Source organism: Acinonyx jubatus, chromosome A3 (genome assembly GCF_027475565.1).
Source record: "Acinonyx jubatus isolate Ajub_Pintada_27869175 chromosome A3, VMU_Ajub_asm_v1.0, whole genome shotgun sequence".
In the NCBI taxonomy this organism is placed as follows: Eukaryota; Metazoa; Chordata; class Mammalia; order Carnivora; family Felidae; genus Acinonyx; species Acinonyx jubatus.
Window position 1 is genome coordinate 48,303,484 of NC_069388.1, and position 19,232 is coordinate 48,322,715.

Consider the following 19,232-nt stretch of genomic DNA (forward strand, 5'->3'; position numbering starts at 1 on the left):
CTTTCTTTCTTTCTTTCTTTCTTTCTTTCTTTCTTCCTTCTTTCACTGAGTGTCATTTGTTTTACCAAAGTTTGCCTGGGAACCCAACACGCACACAGAAAACAGTGGAGCTGTTTATGCATAGGCAGGGGGTTTGGGTCTGAGGGCTTCCACCCCTCCCCTGCCCTTCAGGAGGCCCCTGGCACACTGCATGAACTGCAGCATGGAAACACGCCCCCTCCCAATTAAGTGAAAATGATGCAACCTGCATTGTCATGCAAACTGTGATGTTCCTCCAAAGAATAAATGCATAGGTTGTCATTATTGGCGGAAAATTGAACATGTTGTGAAAAATACATATATATTAGGAAACCTGGTGTTTCTATTCATTGAACTTCCTGACAATGGGGAGTTAATTAACAGAAAAAACGGAATTCCCAGGTTTTAGGAACTAGAGAGTGAAATGCATGTGATACTTTACTGACATTGCACATAGTTTCATTGTCTGATGATGATGCAGGGCATGAGTTTGGGAGTGATGGCTATTGAGAGTTGCTGAGGGGAAATCTGGTCATACCTGCTTTGGGCTGTCTTCACTTGGGACACTAGGGAGCCTGTGCTCCAAGCATCCCATACTTGAAAGAGATTAGGGCAAAGGCCAAGGCTCTGGCTTCATAATCTGCTTTGCTCCTTGTCTGGTCTGATTCCCAAATTCTGAAGTCATAATTTCCTTGGCCCTCACCAAGCACCAGGAAGGGGTGACATACATGAACTTGGGATTCTTTCTGGGATTGTCTCTACTCCTGTGAGGAAGAATACAATTGCTCCCATCCTAAGACCATGCCAGATGCTGCTGCTCTCCCTTAATAGTGCCCCAGGCTCCTGACACCCTAACCCTCTCACTCCCTCCCTTCCCACCCCCCTTCCACCCCTCCTACACAGGCTTTTGAGGAAACCCCCAAACAGTGGAGTCCCTTCCACAATCTCCACCTGGGCCATCCAAATGTACCAACACGGTCCACAGACAAGCTCTTTCAAAGTGTCCCAAAGAAGCAGTTTCAGTGTTCAAGTAGATTTTGTTGGTTTTTTTCTTGCCCCCATTGCACTGATATAGCAAATAATCTCTGTCTACAAGACAATTACTACCTAGTAGGAGAAACTAAATTACATGCCCAAAATAATTACTTAATAATTTAGGACAAAGTGTGTTTAGATACTAACATATTCTGTGTTACTGATCTGATTCCAGGTGTCTATATACCTTGTCATCTGTAAGCTATGTGTACATTACACAGAATGAGTACTCAGCATGCATCTGTCGTTTTTATGTAATCTGATGTCAATACAGGAGAGGCCAGTGGACCTCAATATGTCAGGGAAAGCCTGGTTCAGAGATGAGTTGACTGAATGATGAAGGGATTAGGGTCTTCCACAGACAAGTTGGCCATGGAAAGCCCTTAAGTGGACACAGGTGGATCCCTGGGACACACCTGATAGTGCAGGTGAGGGCAGGTGGTCCCAGTTCTGGCCCTGCAAGGACTTCGGGAGTTAAAACCTAGCATTGACCTTGCCAACATAGCTCACTAGGAGCTATTTCCTCCTTTAGAAGTAGATGCTTTGTTGGATATTGACTTTTCTGGGGTATCAAAGGCACTCACCCACACTTCACTCCTCTCATATAGGCAGGGGATCTCACAATCCATGCTGGCTACAAGACCATAGAACATTGGGTGTGCCTCTTATAGACACACGGAGGTTGAGGGAGCTGTGTCCATCTGCCTACATCCTCATAGTGGCTTATCCTTATCATCAGCTGTCCTAAGACAGCCTTGAACCTGACCGTGTCATCATTCTCCCCCACCTTCCCTGTGGTCTCACCTAAATGGATGGTTAGGATGTGCATTCTGGAGGGCACTAGGGAAGCCACTTCCAGTGGAGAAGGAGAGGAGACAAGGTAGAGCAAATCCCCTGGTTACTCCAGTGCACTCTGGGCAAACTCTGGGAGTTTTGCTGCTTCAGCTGGTACTGTCCATGTTGGCTTCATGTACATGTGAATTCTTTCTTTCAGCACATGTGCTTTGGGTGCCTACTATGTGCAAGACACTGTTCTGGGCACATAGGGTGCAGCTGTGACCAAAACGTGCAAAATTGTCTGCCTTCTTAGTGCTTAGAGGAAGAGAGACAGTAAACAAACTAGTGCCACCTGTAGTGCAAAGGAGACAGGTAAGGGGATAGTAATGGGGGACAGCAGTGACAGCCTTATGGGGTATCTGGGAAAGGCTATAATGACAAGTGACATTTGAGAAAAGCCCCAGATGAAGTTGGGAAGCCAGTCATATGTGTCTCTGGGGTAGAGAATTCTAGGCTGAGAGAACAGCAAGTGCAAAACCCTGAGGCATTTTGCAGGAATATCAGAGTGTTGCCTGTGGGTGGAGGACAATGAAGTCAAACTTAATAGGGGTCAGATCCTAGAAGACAGTGTTGTCCAATAGAATTTTCTGAGATACTGCAAATGTTCTACATCTGTGCTCAGTGTGATAGGCATTAACTACCTGTGGCAGCCGAATACTTGGAATGTGGTAGTTTGGCTGAGGAACTAATTGTTGGGTGTGTTTGATTTTAGGTAATTCAAGTTTAAATAGATCCATGTGGCTACGGCTGCCATGTTACTCAACACAGAGGAGTGTCATGGGCTGCTCTGAGGGCTCTGGTCTTGACCCTCAGTGAGATAAGGCCGAGGGACCAGTGGCAAGGTCAGGTCTAACCTGTGTCTCAGTGAGTGAGCTCAGGTGTTGTGTTGAGCTCCAGTCCTGATCCAGCAGCTGCTCTTCAGGCTACAGGCCCATGTTATGTGATTTCTCTGTACCTAGTCTCATTGAAACCATAGTCCACAGGGTTCTAAGTGAGGATGAAGGAATGGTGGAAGCTCCCGCACCTGTTAGCACATCTGCACCTTGATAATTTTCATTGTTAAATGAACTTACTTAGTATAGAAAAATGCTAAAACCCAGAAATGCAGAGAGAAAAAAAAATAACCAATATCCTGGCCATCCAGAAGCACATTCTGACATCCTGGAGGGATATGACTTACTCCACTTCCTACTCTAGTTTTTCACCTAAGTTCTTATAAACATCTTTCTAAGGAAATAAACATTTATATTATCATTTTCCATGATTATATAGATTTCTTTTTTTCTCCTTTTGAAATCTTTTTTCCATGATTATATAGAATTATACGTAGAATTATTTTGTAATTTTGGTGTTTTTAAACAGTGCTGTCAGGAACATTCTAGAACCAACCCCCTACATGCCTGGAAAGTAAGCCTCCATGGGGAACCCTGCATTCAAGCCGCCCAAGGCCTGCTGCTGTACCATCCTGCTCAACACACCTACACTCTCTCCTTGGGGCCACGTGGAGCCGCACTGCAGATGAGCAAGCTATACCTGGGGGTGGGGGAGGGGAGGCAGTGTGAGACCCAGAGGGGGTGGGCAGGGGATGTGGGAGGCCTTGAGTGACACCAAGTGACATGGCTGAGCCCAGCTTTGCATCCCTAAGATGGCATCCTCACAGCCCAGACTCACATAGCTGAGTGAATCGTTATGTGCAAAACACTGGGCATTGTGCCTGGCATTATGATTGTTTTATTGAAGTATCCTAAGAAAAAAAAAACAAAACAAGGGACAACTTCTGAGTGGAGGTGGTAGAAATGGGCAGAGAATGGGTCCTTTGTGTGGGGCACCAGTGGGCCAGCAAGGCACAGCAGAGGGACCAAGCAGCCCCTTCCTCTGCCCACCCAGCATTGGCTGCCTCAGAAGGGGCGTCTGCAGGAATTGTAAGTCCCCTTGGAATGCTTTTAGTCTGCCTTGCAATTCTCCAATCTGATGACCCATGAAAAGGATTTTTAGAAGCAGCTGCTGTGCATGATGAATTTCTTGGTACTGGTGGTTGTGTGTTTTCCCTATTTGGTTTATTGGTATCTATGCAGCCTTGCCCAGGCTGGACTCATCTCCTCTACTCTCCTCCCTGTTTAATGGCAAGATGTCCCCAGCTGCTTATACCCACAGAACAGCCGCCGGTGGAAGACAGAACATAAAATGAACTGGGCTGTTTTTGTCTGCCCTGTAATTTGTCTGAATCTTTAAAATCTATTTTGATCAAAATTGACTAATTACTTTGGTACCGTGTAGCCACAACTTTGCAATTTACAGAGTGTGGTTCCCTTATGCTTCTAAATAAAAGTCTGTGAAGATTTTGGGGGAGTGCCCTGAAATTTAATTCTTTGCTTCATGGGGATAGCAGTGTAATTCTAAGCTGGTTCCAAAAATAGAAGCCAGAGCTCAGCGTACCTGTGTGGTCTGCAGCAACAATTCACATGCTCTGGCAACGTGATTGAGAAGGCTCTTACTGGCCACTACTGCCACTGGCCATCCCACTGCTGCCATCAAACAATATCAGTCCAGAAGCAGTCATTGTAATCACTGGGGCAGGCGAGGCAGAAAAGACATCTCACATTTGCGCAAGAAGCAAATTTAGCCAAAATGGGGTTTGCGTTGAGCCAAGTGGTTACTGCCCAGCACAGTTTACAGTATAGAGTTCTGGAAGGAGTGGCCACTGACTGGGCAGTTCTGTGATTTGGCAAGGCTTTTAGCTCACAGAGCCCAGCTTTGTCCTTCATAAAATAAAAAGAACAACAACAACAAAAATAGTAACAACACTTATTTCCAGAGTTGCTGTGAGAATCCAGAGTGCTGGTATATAAAACTCTTAGTAAAATAAAACAAACAGGAAGTCCCACAAAAGCCAAAAAACTAAAATACTCATAGACAAAGTTGTTGGTTGTGTGCAAGCATATCCACCTGAAGCACGCTGACTCATTGGTGTGAAGATTATTAGCTCAGGGTCTGGGTTGAGGGCTGGAAGAAGTGGCTGTCCTTTTATCCCTGGTCCTCTACCTCTCTCAGGGGCTCTCTGCTCACGAGTTGCCCTGGGATTGTCACTGTAGGTGCCTCCCTTCCCAGAGATCACCAGCATCTCATGCAAAGGCCCATTCATGGTATGGCTCAGCCACATACACAGTGCTGACAGCCAACTCCTATTTCCAAAGTGAAGGTCTGGAGGCCAAGCATTGTCTGGAGATGCACAGCTGTGAAGACACTCAGGCTCTGCCTAAAACATTGCACATCCTTCATTCAGATCAAAGATATCGGCATCCCAGCAGGTACATCTCTCCCTGGCTAGCCCTCTGGGCCCAGGTCTCACCCATGAATTGTGCATTCCTGGGGCTGCTCAGTGCCCTCCCCAGACAGACATAAGGACAGTGATTTTCATTTCCCGTCATTGTTTAGGAGACCACATGGAAAGCAGTGCTGCAGAGTGAAAAGAATAGAATTTCACAGACAGGGCTCTATGGAGGAGAAGCCATACAGTCCCAAACTCACGGAGGGGATGTTGCCCCAGTGGCAGGTGACTCCCCAGGGCAGAGAGCCTGCCTAGTGGAAAGGAGCCAGCCCTCTGTGAGAAGTGATTCCTTCCAGTCCTTGACCCGCCGGGGTGTGTAGGTGTGTGCGCATGTGTGAGAGTGTGTCCACACCCACTGTCTAGCGCATCACCCACTTCAGTCACAGGCCCTCTGGAGAAGGTCCTTGTTTGTGATTTGAATGAGATCATCAGAATTTGCCTGTTCTTCAACTACATAGAAACAGAGTTCTAACGGGAAGTTTCCATTAGTTCCCTGCAGCTCCTCGTCTGTCTGCACGCTGACTAGAGGCTCTGATTGGCAGTGATATGTGCATTTAGTTAACCAAGAGAAGGACCATGGTCCCACGTGGGCTTTGTGTGTGCATGCGAATGTCAGGGGAGGCACATGGGGGCACTGCTGGAGGTGGACCGGGCAGCGATGCCAGCAGCACAGCGCTCACATGGGGTATCCACCGGAATGTTTGGTGCCTCAGGTCACTGCCTGCCCCTAAAGCCACCTGAGGAAGTAGCCAGCATGGCTGCATTGAGCACTGAATGTCTCCAGCCTGCATCCAGAGGCTGCATGTTTAACAACCTCTGTCTCTGGCAAAGAGAGTGAGGAAGGTAATGACCCTCTTTCAGAAAGAAATGCTCCATTTCTTTTTTAGGAAACAAAATCTGGAGTAAAATGAGATTTTATCTTTGCATAGAATAAGCAGTTAGAGAGGCTGGCCTTGGATTTTGGATGAGTCAGCGTGAGTGTGCCATGTTTTGATGAGGACAGAAAATTCATGATGGGGGCCCAGCAAATGGAATAACCAATTAGGCAAAAAGCATCCTCTAGTCATAACATCTAGACCTAGAGGTGCTGGCAGGACAGCAGCCATTTAGTGCGTGGAGCTAGTAGTGAGATTTTCTGCAGGGAGGTTTGGTCTATGGCTGTCATTGCTTAGTGAGGGATGGAGTCTTCCATGGATTTTTACAAAGCCCTGTGCCAGTCCCTGACCCCCTACCTCAGGCTCCCTAGGAGGCTCTGGCAGGCCTGTGCTGAGCTCACAGGCCCACTAAGTGGGCTCATCACAGAGAAGCTTCCAAACAAAGCAGCCATCAGCTCCTCTGGAGATAGCACTTTCACCCGGGGTTGACACCAGGCCCAGCAGTGTCCTAACTCAGATCAAAGTCTAGGGAAATGAAGGGGGCTCAGAGACGATGTCCCTTTGCCCAACACCAGCCCTCCTTGTCCTATAAACCTGTTTGAAGTCTTAGAATAAAGAGAGGAGTCCCATCCTTGTGTGGCCTTCTGAGAGTGCCTGTCCCATCCTTGCATAGATTAAAACTTTATCCCCACTGTGTGTCACTAGGTCCCAAAGATCTGTGAAATAATGGGCTTCTGTAGGATTTGATCTTCAATGGAACGACTCAAGAGCCAAGTACTTAGTATTTTTTTCTTTTGTTCTTGATAAGGATCTCCTCAACTGGGGGCTTCCTTTCTTGGGGGAAGTCTACTTGTAGGCAATAACAACAGTGACCTTCCCAGAGGGGCTTTCTCCATTCCAGACTCAGCACCCATGTCTAGGGGCATCGTACAGTGATTCCACTAGTGATGCTCTCTTCTTCTGTACCATCCCTGTCCTCTTCTGTCTTGCAGAGTGACTACTCGAGTGACACAGAGAGTGAGGACAACTTCCTCATGATGCCCCCAAGGGACCACCTGGGCCTCAGCGTCTTCTCCATGCTCTGCTGCTTCTGGCCTTTGGGCATTGCAGCCTTCTACTTGTCCCACGAGGTAAGCCTGTCTCTGTCGGCCACACACACAGCCTACCCGGGTCACTGAGGAGGAGAGCCCGAGAAGCCTGTTCAGCTCTTGCTATCTGAGGGGCCTGCAGTTTATAGTTGGAGGACAGGCCCATGAGGGAGGTCATGGGCCTCACCTCAGGCTGCTGGGACTGGTGAGTGCTGGAGTCTTCTGCTGTTTTTTACAAATCTGGGACCGAAGCTGCCTGTGAGCGGGCGCCTGGGTTGTGCCAGCAGGACCGACCCAGCGCTGAGAGATGCTGTGCCCAGGGCAAGGACAGCAGGTGAGGAGTGGTTCTGTCTGTGACAGGCTCATTCATATAAAACAGGTTATAGTGTCTGCCGCCTGTACTTCAGTACTCCTCAGCTGAAGTTCGGTGAGAGGAATGGCCCATCACAGGGTGAATCACGCCCTCCCTCTTCCAGTGTGAAGGTTATTGGAGGCATTGGTTTCCAGGTCTTTTTCATGCAAAGCATTTGCCCTGTTGTGCCTTCATGGAAGCCAGGCTTTGGAAGATGTTCTCTAGCAAATGAAGACTATTCATGCAGAAACAGTTTCCGTTCCCATTTTTATTCATCAAATTGACACATACCTGCCAGTTACAGTGTGTTTCAGTTTTACCACACCCAAAACCTCAGCCCAGCCCAACCAGAGGAAGACAAGGTGGCTCCCTGGGTCGGCAAGGTGGAGAGCGTGGTGCCCACACTCATGTGTGTCCTCTGGGTGCGCAGCGCTCAGGGCTTCCTCTCCAGCATCCAGGGTTCTGGAGCTCAGGCTGAAAACAGCAGATTCGGGCAGGCTTGGTGTCTGAAACATTTATTTCTCCTGGCTTGAAAACAGGTGTCCTGGCTGACCCCAGCATGGCCTCTCACTGCTTCTTACTGGTTTCTGTGTTGATCTCATTTTGTTTGGGGAGAGAAGAGTCCCTTGATACATTGTCCTTTCTCCCTTCCCCCTTTCATGACATCACAGAGGAACAGGGGAGAGCAGTGGACCAGCTAATAATGCTGGAGCCCCTGAAAGCAGGTGCTTCTTAGCAGGAACTCTCAAGAGGCCCTTCCAGGCAGGGATGAGGCAGAGCCCTGCTCAGTCAGCACTGCTCTGCTGTCCTGGTTCTAAAGGATAATGGGGCAGTGGGGGGTATGTTGGCAGCCAGTCCTGCACTGCTGTGGTTGGGCTAAGTGGCTGTTCCATATTGTTCCAGTTTGGCCTGGAAGGTCTGTCTGAGCTTCACTTTTGTGAGTTTATCCCACAAATGCCAAAGACCCCCTTCTCTGGGGGAACAAGCAAGGGACAGGAAGCAAGACTCCAGGTCTGGCAGAGGTCAGCCTGGCTATGGGGCAGAGTCAGGCCTAGGTATACCCAGACCCCAGGAAGGGGACATGGGCACTACATGGGCTAAAGACACACAGTGGGACCTGGAGAAAAGCATGTGGATAGATGCCCTCTGTGTGTAGAACATACAGCCTGCCTGCTCCTGTGTAAACTGCACTCTGAACCTGGGTTAGCATGCTACAAATAGGCCATGATAGTTTCACTAAGAAAAGGAAGGTCAGGAGGGCAAAGAGAAACAGCTTCTCACACATCACAGGCCATTCAGATTTTCCCTTAAGCTCAATTTAAGCCCTCCCCCCATATCCCAGTCCTGCTACCTGCAGTGGTGAGGCAGGGTGGGTCACTCCCAGTCTCCTGGGTCAACCCTGCCAAGAAAGCCCTTTACCTACCTGGCTGGGAGGTGGGGGGGGGGGTACTCAGAGCTATATTTTCGTTGCCAAATTTTAGATGGGGACAGATGTGTTCAAAGGGACAACATCCAACATTGACATAAACATGTAGGCAGGGTGCTGGATGAAATGAGCACCGAGTAAATGGCTGGGCACAGGGAAAGGAGGGAGAGGCTGCCCCTGTCTTGGCTGCTCCACATCCTGGGTGAGGCCCCCATCTCTGGAGCAGGGCAAGCTGTGCACAGCACCTTTGTCTGAAAAACCGAGGCCACAGTTGCCAAGGCTGGCATTTAGATCCTTTCTTGGAGAGTAATTTTATTCTCCACACCTTAAGAACCTCTTACTTGGGCCTGATGCATCAGACGTTTAATACCTTCAGTGGTAAAGACGATTCTGAGTATTTGTGTAATAGTGAATATGAAATATAGTGTCTATAGAGGCCTCTGCTCACACTGCTCTGAGGTGAAGAGCAGACATTGTTGAGGAGTTTAGGGGTTTCCTGCAGCACTGGAATTAGAAGAGGGTTTCCAGGGGATCCCGGGCTCTCAGTCCCCCTTTTCATTATGCTGTGAGCATGGAACCCCAACAGAGAAGAGGTGCCACATTTCATAGAGAACTCTGCAGGTGAGTGCCCTTCACAAGGCCTGTGTCCAGATCCTTCTCCCTGGGCTGAGACCCATGCCCACAAAGCTCACTGCTTATAGCCCACAGCTGTGGCACTTTGGGGCTTTCCTGCAGACCTGGGAGACAACCAGCCTGAGCACACAGCACTCCAGTCCAGCCATCAGGCTGCCGGGCATTCTGTTTGTGTCTCTTCGGCCCAATTGCAGACACAAAGTCTGCAGCAGGCATTGGAGGGGAGCTGCCACGGGGAGAGCACTCGGCTCGCAGTAGAACAGACACACTCCGAGAGTCATTACACTAAATTAAATCAGTGCTTTCCTGGGCAAGGCCAGCTGGGAGCTCTCCCTGGGGCACTGGAGAGAGGAGAGCCCAGAGCCGGTTTCTGCAGGGTCCTTTGTTGGTGGCCATAGGCACCTCCTGCTGCCCTCAGGGGCTGGGGGGCTGGGATGGTGATGTCAGAGTGGAGCAAACAGCCTATCTATGAAGCCAGGAGACCTCTAGGTTCCAAACGCTGGTTCACAAGGAAATCTTTGACATCTAAGTGTGACTTAGGGTATTTTTTTTCTTTTTATCATAGATCATACCTCAGCATAGTCACTGACCATTAGATGATGTCTGTACATTGTCAAAATATCCACTCAATGGACTACTCAGTAACATGTGAGTCCATTCCAGGAAAACACAACAAAGCAAATCTCAGTGGTTAGATGACATAGAGCAGTGGGAAGGAGAATTAATAGGAATCCTGGACTTACAAAACCCAGTTTATTTTTTTTTCTGCCTTATTCCATCTGGGTCCAGGTCAGCAGGCAACTTTGCCAGGCCTGTTTCCTGATCCATAAAACAGTATTGAAATAACCTACAGCATGCAGCTAGCTGAGTCAGCGAAGTGAAGTTAGAGAGAAAGTCCCCAGAAGGTTCCTGCAAAGAAGCAGGTGCTGATCATGCTCTACTGGAAATCCCACTTGTCTGTATACATGTGGGTCTCTAGGTGAAGGGATGCCTGGAAGGAGACAGGATATTTTCTCTAACAGTTTTTATAATTAAAAAGGTGTTAATTAAGTACCAGTAACAATAGTACTGAAAGTGTTAGTAAAGCAGGTGACATCTGCTGAGCACCTATTAAGTCCTATCTTAAATACTGCGCACCTGGCTGCTTGGGGAGAGGTCCTGACCAGCAGCATCAACAAACCCAGAGCTGTCAAAAATGCACACTGTCTGGCCCCAGCACAGACCTGCTTGATCAGAGCATCTGGGGGTAGAGCCCACGAATCTGCATTTGAACATAGGAAGACTGTGAGGCAGCAGTACCATCATATGGTACCCACTCTGCGGGTCATAAAACCGGGGTCCAGTGAAGTCAGATGGTGTCCTAAGGCCAAAGGTGGCTGACAGTGAGCTGGGATTACCAGAATGGCCTGGCTCGGAGCCACCTTTGGAAGAGGCAGCTGGCGGGGCCTGATCAGGAAGGAGGGCTCAATGTGGAGGCCAGTGGGGGGATGAGCATGGCATTCATCACAACCTTATTTTACTCCAGCAACATTAATTGTTTGATCCAGCCCCCAATGCAAGCAGATTTTGTAAACCAGTTTATAGAGGGGAAAGTGTTGTATGCAATTTTGGCAGATTCGTCTAGGAACTAATGCTTCTCAATGATGTGGAGGATGGAAATGAATCCATAATTTGCCAAGTGACTGCTGTGAGCTACTTATTGCACACACTTTTTCTTATTTAACCTTTGCAATGAGTCTGAAAGGTGGACAGTTATTATCCTCACTTTGTGGATGACAAAACTGAAGTTTCAATGGATTAAATGACAGATAGAAATCAGAGAGGTAGCAAGTATGGGTACATGATGCAAATATCAGTATTTCTAACCCTTAAAATGCAATCTTCTACAACATAATATTGACTTTTATCTGTTAGCAGACAAAATTAGAAGCACAGGACTTGCTTCTAAATCCACCATCCCTGACCCCACTTATAGGAGGGTAAAGTGAGAAAGACACATCCACTCTAGTGGACCCTCAGTGCCTCACTCAGTCCCATGGGGCAGGTGCTAATGAGGCAGAGGCTGGGGGCCCTCCCCAAGGAGTCCTTGGATCTGGGCTCAAGTGCTGGGCAGGCCGGAGGTTTGTATGTGCTGCATCTGCTGCAAATGTCTCCTGAATTCGAGTATTTATTATGTCTTGATTTCATTTCATTTCATAAAATGTTTCTTTCTTTTACTAACTGAAATATCATAACAGTAATTAAATGAAAAATGGGTATTAAGAATAAGATTATGAATCTTATGAATAGCACCAGCAAAGGGAATTGGACAAATTAGGGGGAGGAAAGAGGAATCTCTTTATAGTATAAAACCAAGAAGAACGAGAGTCCAACTTGGCATATGATAGTGCCCTTAAAATCCAGTCATTAATCTGACATTTATTGAGCTCCTACTATGTGCCAGGCCATCCTCTGGGTGCAGGGATATAGCAGTGACCAAAACAGAACTCCAGCTTCACAGAACTGACATTCTCATGATGAGAAGCAAAGAACATACAAAAGTAAACTTATAGCATATCCAATAGTGTTATGTTATAAAAGAGAAAAATTAAGTTGGAAATGGATATGGGCATACATTTATAATTAGGGTGGCCATGGAAGGACTTGCTGAGGGGGTGACATTTAATAATGAAACTACAGGCTGATCCATGAGGATCACTTGAGGAAGAGCTTCTGGGCAGAGGGACAGCCAGTGCAAAGGCCCTGAGTGAGGAACATGCCTGGTACATACAGGGAATGATTTGGAAGCCAGTGTGGCTGCAGCAGGTGACCTTTGATTGTGGAAGAGTAAATAAGACAAGAGAGGGGTGAGGTGGGGCAGATCCCACAGGGCCTTTTAGGTTGTAACAGTGACTTGGGCTTTTTCTTTGGGCTGAGAAGCCACTGGGATGTTTGAGCAGAGGAAAGACACCATCTGTCTACACTCTATCAGGGGAGCATGTGGAACATAAGGATAGGAGACACCATGTTGGAGTCTGGTATAACCATCCAGGAGTAGACCATCCAGTAGTGATCTGGACCACTGTCATGGTTGGGAATTTAGTGAGAGGTAGAGACACCAGGATGGCTTTTGGAAGAATGACCATCAGATTTCAGTTGTGGGTGTGAGACAGAGAGAAGGGAAGGAACTACTGGATGATGGGTTCCACTGGCTGGGGGGACATGCTGGCTGTGTGCCACAGGAGCAGATGGAACCAGACTTTGACCCTGTCAGGTTTTCAGTGCCTGCTGGCATCCAAGTGGAGACACTAAGAAGGCAGCTTGTTGTGTGCTGCCTTCTGTGAATTTGGGATTCAAGAGAGAAGTCTGGGCTGGGGACGGGAATGGAGGATGAGGTCTAAACATTGAGGTCTCAGCAATGAGGAGGCTGGTGGCAGCATTGGCAAGAGCAGTTTCCAGAGTGCTGGAAGTGAAAGGCTATGTCTGTGGGCTCAAGAGGGAACAGGAAAGAACAATCCCTGAGCTGTGCTGCTGGGAACTAGAATAGCAGGCACTGTGCAGGGGGCATGGGAGGTGGTCATGGGTGCTGGGGATGTTCCATTTCTTGACCCAGGTGCTAGTTACACACTTGCCAGTATTCCCACAAAGGTAAAGCTCAGTAAGTGAAAACTGGTCATTTATTAAGCATTGCATTTAATGATTTGTGCACTTTTCTGTAGGTATATTTTAACCGAAAAAAAATTTTTTAAAGATTATGGGAAGAAAGCCATTGGATATGATGCATCAAGTTACCTTTTTTGAAGAAATTTGATGTAAACAGAAAGAGAAGGGGGAATAGTTAATAGGAGAGGTCATGTTAAGAAAAGTTATTCTAAGTGGAAGAAATCATAGCACATCTGTATGCTGAAGAACATGATCCAACAGAGAGGGGAAATTGACTTGGCACTCGAGGGGAAGGGGGAGCTGGTGAAAGAGAATTTCTGGAGAGATGATCTTGAGTGGATAGGCAGAGTAAGTGGAAGCAGTTGTCTTTCTTTGAAAAAAAATATTTATTTATTTTGAGAGAGACAGAGACAGCATGAGTAAGGGAGGGGCAGAGAGAGAAGGAGACGGAGAATACCAAGTAGTTCTTCTGTGAGCACAGAGCCTGATGCAAGGCTTGAAGCCACAAAACTGTGAGATCATGACCTGAGCCAAAACCAAGAGTCGGACACTTAACCCACTGAGCCACCCAGTCACCCCGAAGCAGTTGTTGCCTTTAAGAGTTCCCTAGTTCATGCAGAGCCAAGGAGGCAAGTGGGGTACAGAGCCCTCATCTTAGGACTCCAGGTTCCTGAGTTGCACAGGAAGCTCCTAAGGTAGCAGGGGTTGAAGTCCTAGAAGGAAGGAGGAGCTGAGGGCCAGGGAGAGCATGCAGGATTGTGGCCCCTGATGCCCCTGTGCATGTCTTGGCAGCAAGACCCTCTGCAGGGCTCCCCTGCCTAATTCTTTGGGGCCCAGGCAGAGGGGATGCACCAGGGCTGCCAACTTGCCTGAAGAAGACCACAAGCAAGGGATGCAGGGACTCAGTACATAGGCAAAGGAGTAGGTGTGAGGATGGGCTGCAGAATTTGGACAAAATAAGAAGGGAAGGAAGGATTTGAGGGCAGTGGGGGGTGGGCAGTGATAAGTGCCCTAGTACTACACATTTGCTATGCTCAGGCACTATGCCCTCACTCACTCCCTGTGCCTCTGAGGAGAGTCCTCCTGTCCCCATTTTCAGGTGATAAAATAGGCCCAGAGAAATCAAGTAGGTCACATCTCCAGGGGCAGAGCCAGGATCAGCCCCCAGCCCCTCACCCAACATCACTGTCCAGGTTGCTGCTCAGTAATTATGTACTTGATTACTGATTCCACCCAAATAGCACTCAAGTGTTAGAGAAACTCTGGGCCTTGCTTTAGACATTATGAATACTCATATAGGGGAAAATATCTAAGTCTTAGATCTTTTCCTCTTGTTTTCTCAGTGAAATAACAACCCTGATTATAGCTCCTAGGGATACGCCTGTCCTTCCCCCATCTGACTCCAGGAGGACTGATAATATTAAATTATAGGAGAGAACAAAACAGTCCTGAGTAATAATATATACTAAAGGTACTTGTTCTTTTTCCTGAATTTGACTTTCTCTAGCAGAGTAGAAACATAAGTCAAGTACATTGCAGGCTGTCTTCTTCCCTCTGAATAAGTGGCTGTACAAATTCTGCAAAGGTGGAGGGAGACAATTATGGCATTTGGGGTGTGAAAACCTGTCACTCAGATAAGCCCTGGTAGAAGACATGGGGAACATCTTTACTGTCCAATGGGAATTAAATGCTTCCCTCCTGAATCTCCACCTTGGATGTTAACACTAATTGATTATGGCTTATTTGTAGGATTCTTGACAATGTTTTCACCCAATTTCCCAGAAAGAACCCAAACTTTTCTGTAGTCACTCAAGACATTGTGCTACTCAAAGAGAGTGAGGGAATGGTTTCCTTGGAGATTGCCAAATAATGCCATTTTCTGGATTTGCTTTTGTAGTTGGTTCTTGAGCCACCACACTATTGGTACTAAAAAGAACCAACCCATGGGGCCATTGGGACATTGGGCCGTAGATGACTTGCCCCATCTTCCTATGTATTGATATGGAAAGAACAAACTGATCTGCTCTTAGAAAAATGTGATATTGGTAAGATGATTTGAAAATAGGGAGCAGGAAACTGTTAGGGACTTCTGCTCATTACCTAGACTTTTGATGTCTTGCAGCTGGAATAACTCGTGTGTGTATGTGTGTGTGTGTGTGTGTGTGTGTGTGTGTGTGTGTGCGTGTGTTTATTTTGCTAAGAGCAACTTGGAGAGATGATTAAATGTGAAGAAATCTTTTTCCTTGCAACATTGCTTCTTCACAGCACCCACATGTGTTTTTCTACATGAGGTTTCTGAGTCCTTGCCCTTCCCCCAAGTCACCCTCAGATGTCAATGACCATCAACTGGACACCTTCACATTTATATGGTTAGTCTGTGTGCCAACCACAGGGGTGTCATTCACTGCCCACAGGTGTTGTGACTTGTGCAAGAGGCAAAGGAGCATCTGACTTTGAGCATCTGCTATTCTTGTTGCTGAGGTGCAGAGCTTCCTGGCACCACAGAGAGGTACATGCAGTGTCTGGGGGTGCTGAGGCAATGGGATTATTTCCTCCATGGGGGATCAGAGAAGAGATGGACCTTAAATTTCCTCCTCCTTCCTTCCTTACCCCCAGCCTACCACTCAAATCCTTCTCATGGTCTTCCACAATGCATTCAGAGGAGCTGTCTTGGCAGCACTGCTCAGGAGACAGATGATGGATATCCACTGTGCATTTGTCTGCAGCTAAAAGTGCAAGCTAAGAAGGAAGAAATAGTGTGAGCACAAGAGATTCTGTATTTATATTATGGGAAGGGCTGCATGTGCTTTTCCTTATTTCTGTTCTAATATTTCAGAACACATTTTACCTCCCCAGGGACTGCCCCATTCCATGTTATGTATGATTGTGAAAGAGCTATAGTTATTACAGAGTGTACAAATTTTGGCCTTATTCATCAGGAGCTGCTGGGCTGGGAGAGGGAGAGCCCTAGATGCAGTGGCTGAGTGTGGCCCTGGCCCAGCCTGTGGGGGCTGGGACGGGGGTCACTGCCTCCCCTGTGGGACCCTGGGAGATGCCTAACGCCATAGCAGCAGACTAATGAGCACTGAGAATAAAGATTTGCCAGCCTCTTGGACTTCTCCTAGGCTCCCTAGAACATGGAACCTGCAGCAAGGTTGGGGTTCTAATGCTTTATTTGGAGGTACAACCCCAGGTCAACGAAAGTGAAGGGAAATGGAAATGGTGTATGGAAGGGAAGAAAGAAATGCAAGTGGGTGCCTTACCATGCTGGCCACCACCTCCCAGTGGAGGAATGCTGGCTGCTCAGCACTCAGGACCTCTCTGGCAGGGGCCACTGGCGAGGGAACTTCGTCCTGCTCCCATGGCCCTGCACAGGTAGAGTGATGTGCCTGCCTGGGATGTAGTGGAGGAGAGGCCTGGGGCAGAGGAGGCAGTGACCAGCCAGAGGCAGGAGCCTGAGGGGCTCTGAGACACAGGAGATGTGTCTCATGTCTCTCCTCCTGAAAGCACTGAGCTAATCACCTGGGCATCCAGCAACCTGAAGCTTTAGCTCCTGTTATCCTCCAAGGACTGCCCCTCCTCCAAGGACACAGGAGTATTGAAAACGTAGCAGGAACACTTGTGGCCCAAACCAGACCGACACCAAAAGTAAAGTGTAATAAGTAATAAGGTAACATCCAACCTTTATTCTTTACAAAGCAAGAGCAGCAACACTCCATAGAACCAGAACTACAGTAAGAGCATTGCCTTAAATTTGAGCTGGGAAGTGTGCAAAGTACTTTATGGGCACCTAATTATTACAATGGCCCTATTAAATGAGGTACCAGTATTATCACCATTTCACAGATGAAAAAGGTGGGTAGACCCTGTTCACATCAGGGTATGTGCTATTTATGAATCCTTCAGATACACTCAGAGCCACTTCAGAACAAGTTTACAGTGAATCACCTTTCATCCTCATGAGGACCACTGGCTGAGAGGCAGTTTCCCTCTGGCCCCACAAGTGAGGAAGCTGAAGCTCCACAAGGCTGTTTAACTTATTCAGGATCACACAGCAGGTTAACTGCACAGTAGTGTGGGGCTCACAGGGGGTGAGGTTCCAAGGAAACACCTCAATACCAGTAAAGTCCCTCTGTGCCCACCTTTGGCTTCTAGAAGTTCTAATACAGTCTCATCTATGATCACTTTTTGTTTTCAATTTAATGCAGATTGATTTGGGTTTACTACTTTTCTCTTGTAGAAATTGTTTTTTATTAACTTTCTTATCAGTCCCCTTTTGTCCTTTCAACAAAGAGCCAGTTTGTGGCTTCAAAATTAATCCCATGGTCATTTGTTGGAAGAATCAGTCAAATGATTTCTTTTTTATGTCTTCAGTTTTTAAAATGTTGCACTCTCCAGATGTGGGATATATTGTTATATATATATATTTTTTTTGAAAGTCAGAAAAACAGAAAGGACTGGAAAGAAAATAACCCCCCAAATAGGCAATGACTGGCTTTTCTATCCTTTCCACACATGTGTTTTTATTTGTTTGCATTGTTGGTTTTTTGTGTGTTGTGTTTTTTTTTTAATATTTTATTTTTAAGTAGTCTCTATCTCCAACGTGGGGCTCAAACCCACAACCTGAGTTCAAGAGCTTCATGTTCTATCCACTGAGCCAGCCAGCTACTCCTATTTGTGTGTTTAACACCATTAATCTGAAGATGATTTTTCAATCCAATTTTAGTTTGAAAATAATACTCACACACATAATTGTATAGCTTAACAAATTATTATAAAACACACAGCCAAGTAACCATCACCTAGGTCAAGAAATAGAATATCCAGTGTCTTCTGCCATACTGCCTCCTGATCACCGCCCCTGTCCCCACCAGTGAGCACTGTGGAGACTTCCACAGGACTCACTTCTTTGAATACCTTTATGATATTACCCCCTGAGCTTGCATCCCCAAGCCCTCATTGCTTTATCTTTCCTGATTGGACTTGCAAGAGTTACACTGAATATAAGTGACATTCTTATCATGTCTTGGGTATCTAAGGGGACATTTCCAACCTTAATAGTACATGGAACCTTCCATATACCTTATTATTTGATCAAGAAAGGATGTTGAATTTCTCAAAGGCTTTTTGTGCAAATGAAACCTATGTGAATGTTTTCCTTCAATCTACAATGAGAGGAGTTGCATTGGCTGATTTGAAAATGTTAAACCGACCTTGAATTTATTGCATTTTCTTTCTTTTCTCTGAAAGTTTATATAAAACTGAAATTATTTAGTTGTTGAACCTTTTATGGCACTCACTGTTGGTGTCATCTTGGACTGGAGCTTTCTTTATAGGGAGATTTTTAATTACTAATTGAATGTATTTAATATTGATAAGTCTAATTAATTTGCATTTGGGTACATTGTATTTTTCTAGAATTTTGTCAGTTTCATCTAAATCATCAGTTTTATAAATCTTTTCAAATTATAAATTTGGGCCTTTCTTATTTCCTTTTTAAATATAAATATAAGGGTAGATAGACAGATATAGATACCACCAAGAAGACATTATTGTTACCATCTTATATTGTTAGTATCTATCTGCATATACTTGCAAAATCCACTTACTCCATTCCTTATTCCTTCCTGAATCCTTGACCTTATGGCTTGAATAACTTTCCTCTTATCTAAAGAATTTCCTTTAGTATGAGTCTGCTGGTGAAATTCTGTTTTGTGTCATTGGAAATGCCATTTTATTACTTTTATTCTTGAAGGTGTTTTCACTAGATATGGAATTGTGAGTGGAATTGTGAGGTGTTTTCACTAGATATGGAAGGTGTTTTCACTAGATATGGCTTCTGATAAACCCATTCACTGTTTATACTTTTTATAGAAATTACCTGCCAACATTTCAAAACTTTTTCTTTTGTTTTCTTGAACATCATAAGCAGAGGTGTTTTACGGTCCATAACTGATGCTTATAATGTTGGGTACTCCTGCAAGTCTATTTTTTTGTT

At 46.3% G+C, this 19,232-nt stretch overlaps 1 protein-coding gene across 11 annotated transcripts in view; it reads left to right on the forward strand.

Annotated features, from left to right (window-relative positions):
* SYNDIG1 (synapse differentiation inducing 1) overlaps window positions 1–19,232 on the forward strand; it is a 179,511-nt gene that overhangs the window by 104,101 nt on the left and 56,178 nt on the right. For all 11 annotated transcript variants that reach the window (XM_053200323.1, XM_053200322.1, XM_053200325.1 and 8 more), the window contains one exon: window positions 7,086–7,223. In XM_053200323.1, coding sequence (XP_053056298.1) covers window positions 7,086–7,223 — 138 coding nt within the window. The remainder of the gene's footprint in view (window positions 1–7,085; window positions 7,224–19,232) is intronic.